Raw genomic sequence first — 20,983 nt, forward strand, 5'->3', positions numbered from 1 at the left:
GCCCCGTTCTCTTTAACTGAAAGATGAAGTCTAAACTGCCTGTGCAATTCCACTGTCAATATCAGGATAAGGAAAACATAAATGTAGTTGCTAGATATCGTAGAAGTTTTATTTTGATCTCTTGTTCTAATTAGTGAATTTACGTTTAAGCTCTGAAAAATGTGTTCTGTGTGTGGAATAAACTTTGTACATTTCACTTGTTAATACTTCAATAATGAACTTTCATGACAAAATATGCACAAATTTGTAAAAAAAAGGTAAACTTTGTACAAAAACATTTAATCCTTGCTTAACTGCAGAAGGGTTGAAAGTCTCAGTTACAGGATAATAGGGAAAAAGCTTTAAAATACAAAAGTTTACCTGCCTAGTCAAAACCTGTGTTGTAAATGTGTTTATTAAGTTTTGCATCTACTCTATCCTATTGCAAAAATGCATAGGCGTTACTGATACTGAAATAAGAAATGAGATTTTTGGCAAGAGCATTTTAGTAAAGCATGTATTTGCTTATTTTAGGACATGACATCCACTTCCATGATAAGAAGATTGCTTTGCTGGAGGCTGGTCCTAGGAAAGAATATGATCGCATGCCAGACAGTTACAGTAACAGGGTCAGTTCCATCTCCCCAGGATCAGCAACCCTCCTAAGCAGTAAGTATAATTTCTGTTGTTTGCATTTTTAACAGTATATTTGAGCTGTTTTTATTTTGTTTAAACAAAACCCCTTTGAGATATGCTGCGTTCATCCTAAACTCAACAGAACTATTTGCCTTTGCCTCTTAGTATTCTGTATGCTGAATTGTGAGGATTAAATCAGGCTTCTCTCTGTAACAGGGATCTGTGTTCTCTTATCTTTGTCTGATTCGTTATATAAACATTTGCAACATTAGGCTAGTGAAAGGTTGTAAGGTGCTCTCTATAGCACCTGGAATGTGCTGTACACAAAAGAAGCATGAACTTAGTGCTCTGTAGTCTGGTAGTTCACTACTTCTGACTAATTTTCATTTTAAAGACAAGTTTGAGCCTTGATTCCTTATGGAGAAAGAAATGCTCTAAATAATGAGGGCTGTGTGTTTCTGTGCGTGTTTTATTATGAAGTGATAGGACAGTGAGAGCTGACTGTTAAGTCAGAGCATTAATGGAAAGCTCTTGTTTCTTTTCTACTGGCTTGTGTTAACAGTAAAATAATATGATGCTGGAGCTGTGAAAGTATTGAGGCAGACCTGGACTTGTCTGGGGATGGTGCAAGCAGAGTCTAGGCATTGATAGTCAGGGAGGGAGGAGGAGAGCATGGAGTGAGCTTCAGTTTTGTTTGGGTCTCAATGTCACATGTGAACTGTATCTCCATGCATTTGTGTCCTTTTTCAGGTTTTGGTGCGTGGGATCATGTCTGCAGCCTGAGACTCAAACCATTCCGGCGAATGCAGGTGCCTTACTTAGGGCTGCAAATGTACTATGAGTCTGTCTACTTTGAATTCTCAGAAGTACTTACATTAACTATCTAAAGGTTTTTTCTTTGGCAAAGGGCAGGTCATGCTTATGATGATTCCTGTTACTTTTTTGGGGGTAGAAGTCTACTCAGAAATACCTGTTCTCAGAATCTTGATGTTGCAGGATGAAAGGTTGATTCCTAGTGGAAGCTGTAGATACTGAGGTATGGGTACTAGTCAGGAAATAAAGGTAAAGGCGTGTATTTGTTTTGGCTGGGATAGAGTTAATTTTCTTCATAGTAGCTTGTATGGTGCTGTGTTTTGGATTTGTGATGAAAACTGTTGGTAACACAGCCACATATTAGCTATTGCTGAGCAGTGCTTACACATCACCAAGGCCTTTCCTGCTTCTCACACAACACCACCAGCGAGTAGGCTGGGGGTGCACAAGAACTTGGGAGGGGACACAGCTGGGACAGTTGACCCCAACTGACCAAAGGGATATTCCATACCATATGACGTCATGCTTGGCGTATAAAGCTGGGGGAAGAAGGGCAAAGGGGAGAATGTTCATAGTTAACAGCGTTTGTCTTCCCAAGTAACCGTTATGTGTGATGGAGCCCTGCTTTCCTGGAGATGGCTGAACACCTGCCTACCGATGGGAAGCAGTGAATGAATTCCTTGTTTTGCTTTTCTTACACATGCAGCTTTTGCTTTCCCTATTAAACTGTCTTTGTCTCAACCCACAAGTTCTCTCACTTTTACCCTTCTGATTCTCTCTTCCATCTCACCTGGTGGGAGTGAGCGAGTGGCTGTGTGGCTGCTGAGCTGCCTGCCGGGGTTAAACCACAGCAAGGTGGTAGGGTAGCTTCATATTTTAATTACGTAACAGGAAAGTAGGTGTAAAAAACTTTCTTTGCAATTAGTTTTTGAGATGAAGCTAGATCATTGTATGACAGGAATTATGTGATGTACTTCAGTAGCTGGGAATGGCTCGTAATCCAGGACGTTTCCTCTAGTTCTGTATTTCTAGATTGTCACGTCCTTTTCCTGTTAAGATGGATACATTCATAGTCCCTGAAAGGAACAGCACTTCTGTATCATGTAGTTTCATGTAATGTATTTTTCCTTTGTAGGTGTGGGATGCTTGTTCAGAAGCCATGATCGTTTTTGAGAAAGATGACTTAGATGACATGGGTTACATAGTGGAGAATGATGTCATTATGTCTGCTCTCACAAAACAGTTAGATGCAGTAGCAGGTAGTGGACAACTTCTTTAATATTTTATTTCCTGCAGAGAGCTTTTAGTTACTTGCCTTCTGTTGTGTGCACTAAGTTACGAGAGGGAGAAAGATAATTCATGAAACAAGTAACTCTGAGACATAGGCAGCTTCTTGAATTGGGGGGAGGGAGAAATCTGAAGGCTACACAGCAAGAAAGCAGTTGCACGTGTAGTTCTCCAGAACATAGTCTCTCCAAAAATAGACTTAACGAAAAGATCTGCAGCTTTCTATCCAGAGCAGGCCTTGTAGTGGCAAAGGGTTGGCCAAATCTGTTCTTTCAGGGTGCCTTAAGAACTGCAGAATCAGCTCTTAGAGTGCCATTAAGACATGCGTGGCCTTTGCTGTTGTAGTGATGTTTCCTTTTTCATGTCTGTATCATGCTGTGACCATAGAACTTTGTGTTCCCATCAGACCGGGTGGAGGTTTTCTACGGGAGCAGAGCAGTCGGGTATACCTGGCCCCTTCCCTCTCACAGCTGTGACACAAGCCCTTGGGTCCAAATTGAGTTATCTGATGGACGCAGACTTCAAACCAAACTGCTGGTAACTAAACTTTTTATTTCTGTTGATCAGGCATCATCTCTTGCCCAAGTCCTTTCCACTGGATTTGGTTCTGATTCCGTGTGTGCCGCTCCACCCACGTGGAGGGCTTGAGTGAGGTGAGTGGCTAACTGTCGGAGATGCTATGGGACACGGTGCATTGTTTTTTCTGTACCTGATGCAAGAAGACTGTACTGAATTGGACAAGAGCAGAAGGGGCCACCTCTTCTGGTCTTTGGGGAATCTTTTTTTTTTGTTGTTTTTCTGAATAAACCAAAAAAGTGTATATACAGGCTGAGGTTTGTAGACTGAAGTATTGGCTTTCTTAGGAGCTGCTGAGGAGGTTGCTTTGTATCTCTTTGTTTTGCAGATTGGTGCAGATGGTCATAACTCTGTAGTCCGGAAAGAAGCTGAAATTAAGAACATTGAGCATCAGTATGACCAGTCAGCTGTGGTGGCAACTCTTCATTTGTCTGAGGTGAAATTCTGCAAATTGACTTTTCCATAAGCAGCAGAACGGCTTAAGCAGGTGAACCTGGTCACTAGTTTGTGACTGTCCACTTGCTTCTTACCACTGTAGGCCACAGACAATAATGTAGCATGGCAGAGGTTCCTCCCCACAGGGCCAATTGCGCTTCTTCCGGTAAGATGACTTTTTTTTTTAGTTTTTAGTCTGTTCTTTTCTAGTAACTTTCTGTCTGTGCCTTTCAGTGTTGGTTCTGTCTCTTAAGAATTTGTCCATCTGCCCTTTACTTTTCAGTTATTTGATTTGTTTTCCCCTCCTGCCCTCTCACTTCATCCGTGGTATTTCCCACTTTTAGCAAGTTGGGCTGGAAGAGTAATGTGCAGAGGGGCTGGTGTGGGGCAGGGCAGTGGAGAAAACTTTGCATTGATTGTTTATTTTTGCTTCTTTTTCTCTTGATACTTACCCCTGACATACTCTTAAACAAGCTGTCTGACACTGCCAGCTCTCTGGTCTGGTCTACATCTCATGAACATGCATCGGAACTTCTCGCTATGGATGAGGAAAGTTTTGTGGATAGCATCAATTCTGCCTTTGTGAGTATCAGCCTTGTGGAGGGTATGGGGCTGACATGGTTGTAATCACGAGAAATACGACGGAACCCGACAGCTTAAAGGATAGTAATAGGAGAGGTGGATTCTCAAATTCCTTCCTCTGGTGAGGATGATATTAAAAAGGCACTTTGCAGAGAAGGATGACCCCTTGGGACTGAATTAGGTTAGTTCTGAAAGTCACAGAAGAAGTTGAACTAAATTTCAAAAAGGTGGGAAGGGTATGCTCATCCTATTTGGAAACTTGTATGTCCTAAACCAATGAAGACAGTTTCTGCTACTATGTAGTTTTGTCCAAGTGGTTGAAATGCTGTGTTTGGAGCTCATGTAGATTTTTTTCAACTGGATTCTTTTATATGTCTAGTTTGGGTTAACACCTAAAGATTTGTTTGGTTTTTTTTAGTGGAGCAATGTAAACCACTCTGACTTCATTGATACTGCTGGGGCCATGTTTCGATCTGCTATTTCACTCCTGAAACCCTCAGGGACTGCAGTCCGTCAGCTGCCCCCAAGCGTTGCTAAAGTAGATCCAGAAAGCCGAGCCATGTTCCCTCTTGGAATGGGGCATGCGACAGAGTATGTCCAGCACCGCGTGGCTCTTATCGGGTAAGGTCCCCAGTGACAGCCCTTGTGTGAGTGGGTGGCATGTGGTTAGAAATAGTGACTCCCAGTCAACAAATTAGATGGTTACAAATAATTTATAGTTTCAGTTTGACTTCATCCGGGCTCAGTTTGTACCATGTACTCTTGTGCCAACGAAGTCCTTTTATACGACTAGCCCTCTGTCTGTTGTGTGTGTTTTCTGTGTAAATTGCGAGATAATTTTTTCCCTTTTCTGGCTTGTGTAGTGCAGCAAAACAATCCAGTATCTCATGCTGGATCTGTACTTCCCCAAACACTGTAGCAGCCATACTGTGTACCAGTTTGAGTTTTAAACTCACCTTTCTTGAACACAAATGAGAAAACCTACAAATTATTACAGATGGGATGTCATAGGCTTTTATACAGTGGTCTATAGAAATAAGAAAATATCTCGTCTTTTACATTCTAAGGTGGTGTGTACTTTTTTCTGCGCCACAGCTGCAATGCACTGGTAGTGTACAGGAATTCTTGGATGCTGTATAACACTCGAGATACTTCTCATCTTTCCAACTTGTTGAGCCACTCCGTGCTTGGGAGCACTCTGTGCTTTATAGCTTGTTAGAGTGCATGATCTTACATTTCATACCCAAACTTCATTTCATTTCTCTAAGACTCTCTTTATCAATATGTCTGGCTTTGTCCCTTACAGATAAGTCTGCTCATAAAAGAACCTGATTTTGTTTCTATTCAATGATATCCCACTTCTCCTTTGTATTCGTGATGCCCATCTACTTTGTGTTTGTGAGATGTGCCAATGATATGCTTCCTGTTGTGCCGAGGTCACTTACAAAACCATTAAGGTCTCTTCTACAGATGATCTGAGAGGACTTTGGCTAGTCCTCTTTATAGTTTTTCCTTTCAAAACTGCTTTTTGTTATCTCCCCTTTGTCTTGTTTCTTACAACTGGAGCAGCAGTCAGGTGCATAGCATGCAAGGAGGTACTGGATAAAGCCTATATGCTGCTGTAAGGTGGTGGTCATTGCAAAGAGGCGAGGAGTGCTATACCGATCCCTTCTGAGGTTTGTCAGACATGGCTTTCTTCAAGAAGGGATATAAATTTCTGTTTTCTCTTGCTCCAGGGATGCAGCGCACAGAGTCCACCCACTTGCAGGACAAGGTGTAAACCTGGGCTTTGGCGATATTGCATGTTTAGCTCGTCACCTCAGTGCAGCAGCCTTCAATGGGAGCGATCTGGGTAAGGATCCAAGGCAATGAAGTGGCAGTAAAATCATAGTCATACCGGCCTTCGCTGCTAACATCAGGATAGGCATTATCTGTGTGGGTTAAGCGTGCTGCTATCCTGTGTTTCAAAGGCACAAGCATCTTTGAAGCAAAACTGTTTTGATGTCCATTGGCTGTGGAGCAGCTAAAAGATTCTTGGATGCAGTTTCTATCCCAAAGCTGTTTCAAAAAAGTAGTAGTTTTGCAGGACAGTAGTTAAAGAGGTGGTGAGATGAAGACCACTAGCTGATGGAAGGAGGCCTTTACTAAGATCGACCATTTCTCTGTTATCTTTCTGTGTTTTTAGTTGTCAGTGGAGACTGCTATATAGATAAGATGCACAAATATTTGTGTCAAGTCATAGAGTGTTAAACTATCTCTTCCAGGCTCCTTAAAACACCTCTTAAAGTTTGAGACAGAACGTCAGAGGCACAATGTCTCCTTGATAGCTGCTATTGATGTGCTAAAGAGGCTTTACTCCACGAGGCTGGCTCCCTTGGTGTTGCTGAGGACATGGGGATTGCAAGCAACAAATGCCCTGCCTCCTGTCAAAGTAAGAATCTCACTTTAGCGAGGGCTGTAGGAAGAGTCCAGAACTACTCTTGAAATATACACAAGCTGGTGAAGACTATTTTTATGTAACATTTTTTGTCTGGAAAATACTAACTTGTCAAACTGAGGTTTTGTCCCCTGAATGAGCCTGAGGAGTTCCTAAATAACTGGCCACTCAGTAGTAACTGTTTTCTCCTGCAGCACAAGGGAAGATAAGGGATCTAAGTCTCTGTACTCCCTAACACTAGTTAGGGGTTAGAAGTCATTGGCTTTATTATGCTATGGAATGAAAATGTGGAACCTTGAACTGCATTCCAGAAATGCACTACGAAAACACAGCCCTATGAAGACAGATCTTTGCTAAGGAAAGACATCAGGTGTGGTGTGCAGCTCAAATGAGTTACCTGTTTCTGTGCTGTTTTGCCTTGTGAAATTGTTCCCTCATGGCAGAAGTGGAAGTCGCTATAATGGAAGTTACCTGAGGAAGCCAGTGGTGAGGAGGTTTGGTCTTAAACACAGACCCTCTATTTGCAGCCTGTCTGCCTAAATTCTGCACCATAAGTTTCTGAAACGATAAGTTTCTGGATTTTCATGAGGTTCCTTAAGCCACCTGCTCTCAAATCTCCCACCTACCCTCAAATTAGATTCCTCATTTCTGGATTTGAATGGTTTATTCCACAAATCAAGTCACCTTCTTCCTGTTAAACACAGGTGTCCTGTTTCCTTTGTGTTATCGTCACAGTTAAGACACTACCCGAGTTGAAGAGTAGTAAGTTCCTCAGGTGTAGTAGCTGCCACTGGCACGGCATCTTTATTAGTTGCACTAAAAAGAGGACTATGCTGCTGGTTCAGTGCTCCATTTAAAGCAGAAAGGCAAATGAAGACCTCTCTTTCTGAGCACAGAACCTGTTGGTAACAACTCTGTTTTACGCTACTTGGGGAAGGAAACGAATGCTGCAACTTCTTTAATTTTCTAGTGTACAGGGATAGAAAGGCTGACAAAGAACCGTTGTCCATATATATAAAAGGGAGGGAGACTACAGCTGCTTTCTAGAATGGATGCGTACTGCCAGTTTGCCAATTGTTTATCTTTTTCTTCTCTTTTAGGAGCAAATCATGGCATTTGCCAGCAAGTGATCTGTTGTCAGTTTGGAACAGCAGCATGCCAGTGAATGCATTGCCCTTATAAGGACTGTGACTGACTTGAATCTTTGAATTGTGTTATTTTAATTTAACAATAAAACTGAGGGATTGAGCTATGTATTACATCATCCACTGGTTTATGTGAAAGTTCTGTCTCATCTGCTCTCCTCAAGAGGTTTTAGGGTCTCTTCCTATAGTACCATGATGTCTTCAGCTGCAGAACTATCTGTACTATGTGCTTTAGGTTTGGGCCTTTTGAGTGGTGGTCAAATATTGGAACAGGCTGCCCAGGGAGGTGTTGGAGTCACCATCACTGGAGGTGTTCAAAAAACATATAGATGTGGCCCTTCAGGACATGATTGGGCATGGTGGTGTTGGGTTGATGGTTGGACTTGATGATCTTAAAGGTCTTTTCCAATCTTAATGATTCTGTGAATTGAAGACTGAGGTGGAAACAGCTGTCTGTCTTTTGGCAAATGCAGTGCTGAAGTTTGCCAGCTACAACTTTTGCTTCTTAATTACTTTCAGTTTTCTCTGACATGGTTTCTAGAGCTGTAATGTGACTCCTGGGTTCTTAGCACTTCATAGACTTGGAAAGAAGGGGTAGTTTTCAGCAGAGGGAGACAACTCATGGTGGCAGACATGTTTTAAAGCTCTAATCTGCCTCACTTTCTTTCACCCTTTTCCCTGCCCTTCTCTTGGTGCTTTATTAATGCCGTTTCTTGTGGAACTGGCTAGTCTTAAGGGCTCCATGAAAAAGAGATGCAAGACAACAATAATATCTAGGAAAGAAAACTGCACCACAATGTCTTGAATATTGTTAAAAATGCTTTAATTTTTAAAATAGACATTAAAGATATTCTGTCTTAGGTTCCAAACACTGTCCTCCTGCATTAGACACTCACAAAATTAAGTGAGCACTGTCCATGGACAAGATGTACATATGTGGTTGACCAGTATCACGAATTAACATCAGAAGGAACGAAAGATAAGTTTTAAACTGAAAGCTATTACTTGTGCTTCTCTTCAGTCACTCATATGAGACAGTTCCTGTTAGTGACTGGCTAAAAGACATTATGAAGGAGGAGACAGAAAAAATCAGGGCTGCAAGTAGAATTCTTCTCTTACAAGGCTGCTTAGTCTTTAGTTAAGCTAATAAATAATTTCATTGCACTGGGGTAAGTGTGAGGACTTGACTGGCTTCTCTAGATCCCCCACCCACCTTGAGTAGTTCAGATGTAAACAGCTGGGGCTCAATTCTGCAATTTCTCACAAAAGAAACCTTTGAGCAGAGTTTTGGTTTCTCTCATGACTGCAGGATCAAGCCCCTGATAGAGAGCAGCAGTTTTGCTTTAGTTAATGAATTGTGCCACTGACAAAGGAAGGCCCTGAGCATTCAGATTTAATGCAACTTTGGTACTGGCGAGCAGGTGCTCCCACCTAGATTTGTAGTAGCTGAGTCTGAGGCAAAGAACGCAGAAAAGAAACTTCTCTGCATGGTACTTGTCTTGTTCTAGACCATCCTCCCTGTCCTGGTGAATCCATGACACTCCCTTCAGACAAAACTCAACCCTGTAAGTATTCCTCAGGGCTAGCATCTGTTCAGTTGGCAGATAACCTGCTGCTGCTTGTTCCTTATGTTCCCTTCCCGTTTCAAATACGGCCTCACTGCTTATGGCTCTTAGCCTCAAGATCTAGCAAGAGTTTGTCATAGCACTGGCTCAGACCAAAAGAAGACTTTTGCATTATTAAACAGCTAGTTCTCGGGAGTAACACAGCCTGGCTAGTAACCGCTGCATCCCACTTCATGTTCTCAGAGAATACAAAAGTGAATACAATTGTTCAAAGACAAAATGGTTGCATTTACAGTCACCTTGTTGCACAGACTAGACCACATACCAAGTTTTGCCAAACACTAGGAAGGGGAGTAAGAAATGTTTGTGGTTGAGAAGAGGCCACAACTACTTTCTTCATGTTCAGAACGAAGCTCCTAGTAAGGAATGAAGAGAAGTCTGGTGTGACACAGAAATTTCCCAACACGGATCCCAAAACAGATTCTGGTAAGGAGGAGTACAGGTAGGATGAGCATTTCATGTTTCAATGAAACAGCCTGAATTTGCAGCAAGGTGTCAGTGCTGGGACAAGTACGGTTAGCCACAGTCAAGCTTGCGCTGCTAACTAGAGGAAACGGACTCACAGTAAGGCAAATTTCTAAGTCTCCAAACTGCTTGGCAAGATTAGTGAGGGCAGGAGTGTGCTACTTCCTCCCCTTGCTGGGAATTACCAATTATTTTCAAATCCAGTTTGCAGAGAAGGTAGCATGAGGGCAGTATTTGGTTTTATAGGAGTGGGAAAGGTGTGTTATAGCAAATGGGTAACTGCAAATGCCTGACAGGAAAGCGTTCGTCATGAGATCAGTGGAAAAAAGCCTCCCCTAGTCACATGAGTAATAACTCTTTGTTCTTACCACTGAGGTAAATTCATCTTTACCTTACACAATCCATGGTGAGTAGGAGATACTAATTTTTGATGAGCTAGCTGCCACCTATTTCATGGGGTGGAAAAAGTTGTCGCTACAGCTGTTTCTATATAGGACAATGCAAGGTCCACACTTGGAGCCTCAAGGCATTTGAGCAATCTTGATGTTCTCTACAGCCAATTAAACCAAGAAAGCCAGGATCTTACAGCCCAGCTTTCTAGCCTATCTGACAAGATGCTTTATTTAAAATATTGATCTTTCATTGATTCTATGTATTTGGTGTGAAAAGAGATTACAAGATTCACTTTAAATTGTTACTCACACAGCTTCATGCTATCCTGACAGAAGTCTTGGGCTTCCTAAACAGCTGCAATCCCTTCATTGGATGCACTGTTCCTAAAGCCCTGCTGTATATAATAAAAATAATTCCAGAGCAATGCAGGGCTGCATACACCATTTTATGGGTCCAACTCCACTGTATTGAATTAAAGAGAAATGGCATTTAAAACAATTTAAAATGAACAAGGAATAAGCAAACAAGGGATGAGAAAAAGCAAAGCTACTTCTGCTCTTGTTCTCCCTCCATTTCTGATGCTAATTCCCCTCTCCCCATCTTCATCTATTAAACAACTGAAAAAACAACCTGTTTCACCACAGCGCTGCATTTAGAGGAGGTTCCTAAGGAGAGCTCAGGAACAGATGAGCCCCAACTTTCAGCTGAGAAACCACACCTTAGAGCTCACTCCGACAAAATGGGCTGTGGTGGTCTAACAGCTTGCTGGCCTGGCAGGTCTCTCTGGGCTGCGTGTGCCCGTTTCCCTTGTGCTAACACTAGGCTTGACTCTTTGGTGAGCTGATTTAACTCCAGTTTGGTGTTGTGGATTGGTTCACTGAGGAACCTGAGGAGCATCAGCATCCAAGGAAAGGTGGCTGCAGGAGTGCCTTGCTGAGAGCAGAGAAACAGAACTGCCTCTCACAGCTAAGTGAGCTATCAGATCAGCCATTTCATCGGACTGCACCCTTAATTTCCTTGTGGGTGTAATGTGACAAGCATTTCTTTTGGCAGTGGAGTTTAAATAGCTGGCACTGCTGTCTAGTTGCGCCAGCACAACTATGTGTTATGACTACATGCTAAATGAATCAAGTTATCAGGTCTGGTAGCCAGATGTATGGTATAGCTGCACAGATTTGTAAAGGGCAGCAAAAAGGAACACAAACAGTCAAGCACACATTCAGCTTAGGAAACGACTGCTGCCTGAAGAGACACTCGGTAAACTACAACCTACGTTTTAGCCAACACCTTTCCCAAAACCATGCCCAAAATGTACTTACAGCAGGCCCCTTCTTGAAAGATCTGAGTCGTCTTGCAGCATGTTAACTAAGCTAACAGCCAGGTACTTGGAACGTGGAGGCTCCAGCATCCAGAGTTGTTCACATTTCTCTGAATGACTGTTGATGCCATCTTTAATTTCTGTATTTAACATCTCACAAGCAAACTTAAGTTATGTACGTTTAAAATAAAAGGGGAGGGGAAATCACATGTCTGTAGTCTACAACCACATACCAGGTACTCTATGCTACTTGTTACAAATGTGCTGGTGAAAGCTGGCTTTGAGCCCCTTGCAGATACTCCGCTGGAGTTTAGGTCTTGTGACTTTCAGAAGGCAGCTTCTGGATCATTTATGGCAATCAATCACAATTACAAATCATACTGTGGCCACTCTCATTATGCACGATGGCAGTCCCGGGTGAAGATCTGTTCTATTGCTTTGGTCCTTGCTCTGCTCTGTGACAAACCCCAGCTGAACAACGTACCTGGAGATTTCAATTTCCTTTCTCAGCTTCTCAGAAATACTGAAGTCCACAGGAATGTCACAGCTCAATAAGTTATCCCCAGAGATTGCAGTAGGTGAAAAGTAGCACCCAAAGTCCAGCTTGTCTCTATGTTGTTCACTTTCTTTGTTAACTATAAAGGAAGAAAAAGAAGCTGTTCCCGACAGTTCTCTAGATTCGTATGTTGCACAGATGACAGCAACTAGATGTAATGACCTTGGAAAGACTCAGTAGATAACTAGCTAGAAAAATGCTGATTGATAAGAGAAATTTGGAAGCTGACTTTGGGATTTAACTGTTTTTCTCACCTGTAAGAGTGTGTTGTCCCTAAAGCCAAAACCTTCCTTTAGTAAAGCAGTGATATAAGTGAGATCCATGCAGAGGAAAGGACTGGCTGACTTGTACCTCTCCATGTTATCACAGACTAGAGAAGGAAGGAAAAAAAAAGGGATTTCAGCAAAATAATGGAGCTTTTATCTACATTATACATTTGAATTGACCTCAGGCCAAAGCCTACTAAAACAAGCCACCCACTTCTATTAACAGGTACATATGACACATGGTACATGCTACACAGCTGTTCTGTAATGTTGGAGAATAAACCATATAGTACTTCCAGTTTCTCTTAACTCACATCTTTTAATAGTATATATATAATATATATACATAATCCACATAGTTCTTTTGAAGCCTGAATCTCTGCTCAGCTGATAACTGGCAGAGAGCTGGTTATTACTTGGTCTTTCAAGAACACAGTATCATTTGTCTTCCTTGTCTGGTGTCCAAGGATGGCTCAAGTAATGGACTCCACCCTCTAGGCTGGCACCTTCTTTTATATTTTTCCAACTACACCTGTCCGAGGACATGGAAGAGGCTACTCCCTCACTGCAGCTAAGTTAAGATTCCACAGTAAGGGTGACAGTGACTGGGAAAGGGATTTACAGTAAGTGTTGTCTTCTGGTCCTACTGTTACTGCCCTGTTCTACAAGCATCAAGAGCAGAGTTCACTTCTTTTTAGAAACTGATAAGCAGCATCCTCCTCCTACTGACATGAGAAAGAGCAGCATTAATTTAGGATCATAGAATTGATCTCCTGATGCTCTAAATAAATGGTTTGATGGTGTCAGATAACATCTTAGCTGCATCTTTGGAAATAAGCTCTCTCAGTATCCAGGGAAACAAACTAAAACAAACACACTCAAACTTTAGAGCCTAATCCCCCTATTCAAAACCATCTAAGTTTCTAGGGAGATTAAGTTTAACTGAAAAATCATTAGAATTTAGGTCCTATTTTAGAAAAAAGTCAGTCCTGAACTACATGATTAAGCATCTCCTGGTGACAAATACGGTCTACTAATCATGATGAGGATGATCACAATTCAGAGGAAATGTCTTGCTCTGTAAGCTAAAGTTTTAGCCATCAGTAGTATGGCAGAGTGGGAGCTCTTTTTTTCACAGGAGGAGGTACAAAACTAGAACAAGTACTCAGGAAAAAAGTCAGGGGGAGGGAAAGGAATGCAGAAGAGGCTGTCAGACTTAAACAACCTCTGTTCTCTCCCTCCATTTTGTTAGAGATTAAAAAGGATTTAAGGTGAAAGACTTACAGAAGTCGGCACTCTCCTAAACTCAGAGAGTTGCAGTTTGACAGAAGGATCTCTTGATACAGGAAATTCACTGTTGTACTGACATTTATGTACTATCTCCCTCCTCTCCTGAACACAACTGCAAAACCACTAACACTTTGTTTCCCCTCACTGCTCTTCAGTACTTCTTTCTGCAACAGTTACAGGTTTTGGCTAATAAAAGCTAAGTAACATGACATAGAAGGTGTAAGTGGAATAAAGGTTAAACAAACTTCATTTAAAAAGTCAAACTCACATTATGTACTGCCTATAAACATTCATGGTTTTGTTATTTCTCATCCCCACCAGTTTCCCAAGTCTCATGACTATTACCTTCTTTGGCTTTTCTTTCAAAATCTTTCACTTCCAGAACACCTCCTTGTTCATAATCTGAAAAAGAAGAGGTGGGCAAACATCAGAGACCTGAAAGCATTTGTGTTCTATATCTAAGTTGACCCTAGAGCACAGCCCATGATGCTGGGCTATCTGTTGGTAACAGAGGACAGAGCTGCAAGTATAACTGCAGCTCAGAGCGCAAGTCTCATCTGCTGAACTCTGAACATCAAACTGCACTGACAGATCATTCCCTGAAGGCATTTTGTGTACTTCGTCCTTCTCAACACCGTTGCTTTTCCCTGCTCCCCATGGCTCCAGCCTCCAGGGTTCCTCTGTCTACCTTCTGGATGACATGCTCACACGTAATAGATTATCCCAAACCAATTTACCAATTAGGTTGGTGTCAACTGCACGATCATAGTAATAGGAGAAAGCATAGAAAGAACTTCCACGAATCTCATCTGGTTGGTGCAGTTTCCCTTTGACAACCTTGAGTACTTCCAAGTAGCAAGGCTTGAATCCTGTTTCTCCTGTCAGGACAAACACAGGTGGTGTGAGCCAAAGAGGCATATCCAGGAAATGGAAGAATCAGTGGCAATAGGATGAAAAAGGGAAGAAGCAGAGATTAAAGCGTCAGAATAGGTGAGAAGAACTTAGATATCCCTTCATAATCCACCTGCATGCAGGCAAGTGGAACTGGTTAGAGCAGATCATAGCAACGTATCTGAAAGGTGTGAGGCACAAACTAGCATAGGTGCATGAAAAGCTTCTTCCACATCAGACAAAACTCCCATTGTTATGTTCTGTGGTCAGCAGAATCTCATTTACATTTGCTACCACCTGCTAGATAAAACCTTAGTTTCCCTCTCCATCACACTGTAGTTTTATCAATCCACTCCACACACACCAAATCTGCAACTCAGCTCTCATATTCCCCACTGTAAAGCAAAGCAACATCAGTCACCAAAGGGGTCTGTTCTAGTCACTGACAGTAGCAGCTTCACCCTCTGTCTGCAGCATTAGGGATGCATCTTAAGAAATAGTTCCACAAGTGAGATACACTGTGGCCTACCAGTTATTGTACCCTAACACAGCCAGAGTTTTTGCGCTTAGCTCAAAGCCTCAGAAAAAGCACTCTCATTGGCAAACTCCTAGTGTTTCCTATAAAAGTAGCATTTGTAATAAGAGATCACAGAGAGTGATCTCAGAGTATGGAGAGTGCAGGCCAGCTACTCTTACAGCTTAAGACAAGACTTATCTTACAAGAAGCAACAAGTCTCCTTAGATTACCTTCTTTGTTGCCACCATACCGGTATTTCACTCCCCCGAAGTGCCACTCTGCCTCCAGCTGCTTTGGCAAACAAGAACTGCGGAACATTTGTCCATCCACAGCTGGAATGAAACCAGAGGGGAGAGTCAGAAAGGACAACATTCAACACAGTTATCAATATGCAGAACGAGAAAATAAGAGGCTGAAAGATCTTCATCAAGGTCTTTAAGCAAAAGTACAGAAATCTGAATTGATGGATGCCACACAAACTGATTATGAATTAAGGACCAGTCTCAGTCTGGAAAAGTTGTGTCCATTTTGTCCTGCAAGCTGCAGAGCAGCTGGGCTTGTCATTTGTTAATGGGAGACAAATGGTACAAGGATATCTGGATAATGGCTGTTCACCATAGAAGACAAGAAAAAAAAGAGGTAATTAATTAAACACACAGACACACAAACCTTAACGAACAGCAGATAACCGAAACAAAGCAACTGAGCAACAAAGACAAAACCTCCTAAGACACTGATCAATGGCCACTACAGGATCCACTGAATGTACCCCTGAAGAGTTCAACCAGAAATACCGTAACTGGTAAGAAAAAAACATGATTATTGTGGCCAGCATAGGTCTCACAGAAAAAGCAAACTTCTTACAGAATGGTTGAGGGGGATTATGGGACTGTGCAAAATTTACTATGGGATGTTTAGGGGAAGGCTCAAAGGCAGGGAAAGGGGGAATCAAGGGATCAAGGGAAGTGCAAGTGTGGGAAAATGGAAGGGACAAGAGAAGATGGCAATCATGAGCAAGCAGGCAGCTGGTCAGTATGCTTTTCTGGCTGAGCCTTGTGACCAATCACTGCAGCCTGTCCTACCTTCTTCTTAAACCCCATTGCCAACTGTTTTTGAGTTGAGTACATTCCAGTGATTAACACAAGTCCATCTAGCTGGCAAGTGAGAATCCAGAAGGTGGAAAGAGCCCAGGCCCTGGCCAGAGACTGAACAAAAGGCCCAACGTCTGGGCATGAAGACTGGAAGGACCTAAGGTCTGGGTCAGAGGCTGGAAAGACTCAGGAATGCAAGTACGCCTTCAGGTTACTGAGTGGAATGTGTGTGACACACTCGTGGACTTCAAGCTAGACTAGTCAGTGAATGCAACAGGAGGTCTGGGGGAACATGGTGGGCCAGGCAGATATCAGAGACACCTGCAAAGTGGGTTTGGCCTAAGCAGCGATCCTTAGGAAAGGATTCGTGCTGTTTGTGTTTCTGTGGATGCTTGTAAAGCTGTGTGGTTTTGGCTGACCGTATCTATATGGTGTTTGATATGTTCCCATGTGCACATTTCTGGAATTTGCTCTCAGTCTCACTGTTGGCCAAACCTGGAAATAGGGAAAAGCAGCTGTCTCACAAGACAACTCCTTAACAAGCAGTAGTCTGTTTCCAGACAGAATTACACCAGCGAAAACATAGAAAAGCACAAGATACAGAAGCAAAGACACAGGAAAAGGGCTGCTGACACAAGACTTAAGTCTAACAGTCTCTTAAAAATCCTGGATGTTTTATCATATGAACATACCCTCCATATTCAAAGCTCCAAGCGTTGCTAGTCTGGCAGCTTTTAGTCCAAACCCCAAATAGCTGGAAACAACAAAAGACAGACATTACAGTTTTAATTTTTGCACATCTGATATAATTTACCCATAACCTCTTCCTAAATTCTGGAACACCCAAACCAAATTTCCTTCCTCTACTTCCCACAAGTCTCCCCTCTCTAAAACAGAGTGTTCCCTTTGCCAGACCAATTCCAAGTACCAAAAGAGTGACACAAACCCAAGAATTATAAAGAGCTCTAAAATGGGTAAATCTAAAACTGCAGAAAGTAATTAGAGCTGATGTGACATTTCTACAAGACATTCATGAAAAGCAAAAATGCAGTCTTAAAAACAAGGGAGAAAGAAGGGTATGTGAGGAGCACATGGGGAATAGGATGGCCATTCTTATGTCATATACATAAGACTATGTGCTCTTAGGGCAGAACTAATAGGAGAACTGCAGGACCTCCCACTAAATAGGAGTTGTGCCTTTGTGTGAAATTCACCTGTTTGACTCCATGGATTACTTCTATACTCATTACAAACTAGGATGTGAACAACATTTGTAAGAATGTCATTACACGTTGCTGGCTTCAGCAACACAGCTAGATTAAAAACCTGTTGGCCTTTCATTCCCACCTCTGTTTGGCTGCTTATCCCTTTAGTCATGTCAATACAAACATTTACAGAATAATCAGAGTTAAACTAACCTCCAGCTCCCTCCTTTTTTCGGAGATGCTTTTCAATTCCAATTATTTTAAGTGATCTAATAGACTGTATTGATGAACACAGCAATCAGTTACATCAGTAACTGTAAGCAACAGGGAAGGAGGGCTATTAAACCAGCTCTGTTGCCAAGTAAGCATACTCTTAACTGACTGAGATGATAATCCTCACCCCACTAGTAATGGGCTGAGACTAACTCTCTATTATACGCGGTCAAGTTCTCATTGGACTGTAAGTCATGCAGGTAAACTCTCTGAATTTCACTGCTGACATCTCAGGAACTTGTTAGCTTAACACAGTAAGCACAATTATATTATTCCAGGCCAAATATCCCCTCCAATTGGTTCAAGAATCTGTTGTGCTCCATGGTCTGTATCAGCTGCTTGTGGTTGTCTCTCTTTGGTTTACATCAGTCTAGGTTTTACTTTTCATCCTGTTGCTGATGAGATGTGCCATTTTGAACTAAGAAGGAAAAAGTCTCAGGAAGGTCCTCTTTCCAAATCTCTGACCAGGTTTAGTTCTGACTACTTTCCTTTTATCCACCTTTCTGCTTGGTCCAGAATATTTGGCTTGAATCCAATAATAAGAATTCTTCTCCTTAAATATAGTGACTCATGCTTCCTCTTTATCTGACAGACTGACTAGTATTCCCTTGCAGTGATATTAAACATGATCCTGGAACATTTCCAGTCAACTAATGTCATGTTCCACTTCAACTAATGTTTCAAGCAGATAAGAAAACTAGTAAAAAGGTCATGGTCCCAACGGTAACAGGATGACATGGCCATTTGTGGTTAGCTCAGGGGCTACAGAAAGCAAAAAGACTGATTTTCCCAGCAGAGACAGCAGCCTTTTTGCTCCTCACCTGTGGGTATAGAGCTTGTAGGTGCTATTAAACATTTCAAATGAGGTAAGAAAATCCCCAGGGGTTTCCTTCAAAGTTGCCTAAAAGTTAAGTAAAAGAAGAAATCTTTTAGTTTCTATTATGCAATAAAAAATAACCAGCTTTGATGTAATATCATAAATATACCCATAGGGTTTATTGCACACTCATCTGATCTGTTTTGAAAACAAAGAACAGTTTTCCAGTGGTGCCCACTGCTGTAATATCTGCAGCTTTTAACACCGAGTTTATTTATATGCATCTTTGTGTTACTTCAGTGTATAACAGGGAAGTGCAACAGATGAGGATGAAAATACTTTCTAATTCAGGATGCCTGAATTTTCCAGGGTACTCACGTGCTAGTCTATATAGAGAGTCTCCAACAAAATCAGCTGCACTAGAAGTGCTATGAACTTTTGCAAGTCAGGCTAGATATCTCTAGATTCAAGAGCTCAGAAGAATTAAAAATGCGAAGTATAGGCCACATTTTCACCATGTTAAATGTCATGCTGATACTCAAGGAAACAGTCTGACCACTCACTCCCAGTCTTAGGGCTGCTTTACCTCCTGGTTTAAGTGCTTTCCTCTAAATTAACCTCTTGTCTCACCACCTCCAGTTTTCCTCCTTTCACAGTCTTCCCTCTGTGCGCACCTCCACCCCACTGGTACTCAGTCCCTACCTTCTTGCCAGACTAACTGTCCTATTCTTGTAAACCTGAACCACTTCAGGGCTCATTTACTGTTCCTTTGTTTCCAGTCCCCAAGATCTCACTCCCAGTTTCTGTCATTCCTCTGCTAATGACCTCATTCTCCCATCCCTTCTTGGCCCTGTGCATTCATGTCAGACACTCTGTTAATCTGGGCCAAGCAGCAGAATCTCAGAGAGGACCGAAGCTGCACAATCCCTGTAGTTACCATTCAAGTAAGCAGATGCAGCAAAAATAACCCAGATCTGGAATTGTAGAGTCCTAGACAGAAGCCTGCTTGAAGCTGAAAGATTTGTCAGCTTGAGTTTCTCCTGAACAAATGAAAAAATGAGATTTGTTTTGGGCCTCAGGTAGATTTTCATTGGAATGGTGGTCACATCCTTTACCCAACACTCCCAGACCCTGCTATATTGTGAGTTCTGTTCTTAAACCTTACATCCCAAAAACTTTAAAAAAGGAGAGATCCTGAAAAAAAAAAAAAAAAATTGGAGAAAACAACTGGCTTTTTTCATGCCTTCCACAAAAATGTAGAAATCTTCACACCCCTCCCCAATGGAGCAGGCACCAGACAATTTCATAATGATTATGGTTGGTTTTCAGTTGCTTATCACTTCAGCAATAATACCACGAGAAACATAACACTAGCTTAAAAACAGCTCCATGCAGTTACTATTACATATCCTCTATTTGCTTGTAATCTGTATTTCATTAATGAATCTTTTACTGTTACAGCATTTTGTTCAAAATTAATACAAAAGTAAACATGTGGCTGCCTCAGACTGCAGGAAGGGAAAAAACCCCTCTGCAAATCAAAGGGCAAAATCCCTGCTAATTCTGTCAGATGGGAACAACTCAGAAATGTACTGAGCTATGTACGTGCTTTTTTGGATGAACTTGACAATACAGGCAAGAAGCAGACATAACGTACAAGCAGGCAAGGTTGAACCTTGAATTCCACGCTGCCCTATGAATTCACACCATTGGTCCTGGTCAGTAGCAAACCCTCGAGGCATTTTCCTGCAAGGCTCCAAGGAGACGTCTGAATCCTGAGCCGCAGTTCAGCCTACTTCACAGCCCTATTTATTCTCCAAAACCCTGATATGCAACACCCTTTCCTCTTGGTCCAGTGCCCACTTCAGCAGGTGTTATCAACACAAAACAGAGGGCAAGCGCAGAGTGCTTGACGCTTTGCTGAACAGGATAAGGTTGCACATCATGTTTCAACATGACCCACCATTGCAGAACTAAAATATCCTGAAATGAAAACCATGTGTTTTGTGGTCACCGAACACCCTTTGAGAATCTCAATTTTCTGTAAACAAAAAACATGCTAAACAAAGGACTCCTTCAGAAAGGGGACAAAACCAACTTCACAATACCAAGGTATAGAGTGGTATAGTACCCTTCCAATACCCATGTAATTTTCCCATGAAAACATTAGACTTAGGTCCCAGTTGAAACTGTTTCTAAAGCACTATAGAATACCTGACAAATCCAGCAGAGATGGACTGAGGGGCAGAAAGGGGAATTCCCCCAGAAAATAAGAAGAAATTTATAAGAAAACAAAGAGGGGTTGGCTGTGCTATTATAAAAGACATTTGCCCCATAAGACACTCCCTTCCAAAATTTAATGAAGATCTGCTAATAGACTGGGGGG

General features: G+C 42.0%; 2 protein-coding genes across 2 annotated transcripts in view; one reads left to right on the forward strand and one right to left on the reverse strand.

Annotated features, from left to right (window-relative positions):
- Positions 1–494: 494 nt before the first annotated feature.
- COQ6 (coenzyme Q6 monooxygenase) lies at positions 495–7,993 on the forward strand. Its single transcript, XM_010283361.1, has 11 exons — positions 495–648; positions 1,366–1,424; positions 2,564–2,687; positions 3,122–3,252; positions 3,620–3,727; positions 3,830–3,892; positions 4,201–4,308; positions 4,727–4,929; positions 6,045–6,160; positions 6,573–6,739; positions 7,846–7,993. Exons 1-11 carry the CDS (start codon positions 495–497, stop codon positions 7,873–7,875), a joined length of 1,263 nt encoding a protein of 420 aa, XP_010281663.1. The 3' UTR covers positions 7,876–7,993.
- A 3,872-nt stretch (positions 7,994–11,865) lies between these two features.
- Positions 11,866–20,983, reverse strand: part of ENTPD5 (ectonucleoside triphosphate diphosphohydrolase 5) — a 19,875-nt gene continuing 10,757 nt past the window's right edge. The window contains exons 8-14 of the mRNA XM_010283360.1: positions 18,602–18,681; positions 16,995–17,056; positions 15,442–15,543; positions 14,541–14,681; positions 14,149–14,205; positions 12,502–12,617; positions 11,866–12,326 (exon numbers count right to left, since the gene is read on the reverse strand). Coding sequence (XP_010281662.1) covers positions 12,240–12,326; positions 12,502–12,617; positions 14,149–14,205; positions 14,541–14,681; positions 15,442–15,543; positions 16,995–17,056; positions 18,602–18,681 — 645 coding nt within the window. The 3' untranslated portion in view covers positions 11,866–12,239. The remainder of the gene's footprint in view (positions 12,327–12,501; positions 12,618–14,148; positions 14,206–14,540; positions 14,682–15,441; positions 15,544–16,994; positions 17,057–18,601; positions 18,682–20,983) is intronic.

This window comes from Phaethon lepturus, unplaced genomic scaffold (assembly GCF_000687285.1).
Source record: "Phaethon lepturus isolate BGI_N335 unplaced genomic scaffold, ASM68728v1 scaffold25123, whole genome shotgun sequence".
In the NCBI taxonomy this organism is placed as follows: Eukaryota; Metazoa; Chordata; class Aves; order Phaethontiformes; family Phaethontidae; genus Phaethon; species Phaethon lepturus.

Bases quoted from the DNA above. Each gene is read 5' to 3' on its own strand.
- COQ6 (XM_010283361.1), top strand. From the start codon at position 495: ATGTATTTGCTTATTTTAGGACATGACATCCACTTCCATGATAAGAAG. The intron at 2,688-3,121 runs GTAGTGGACAAC...TGTTCCCATCAG, and splicing joins ACAGTTAGATGCAGTAGCAG to ACCGGGTGGAGGTTTTCTAC. The intron at 3,728-3,829 runs GTGAAATTCTGC...TTACCACTGTAG, and splicing joins CAACTCTTCATTTGTCTGAG to GCCACAGACAATAATGTAGC.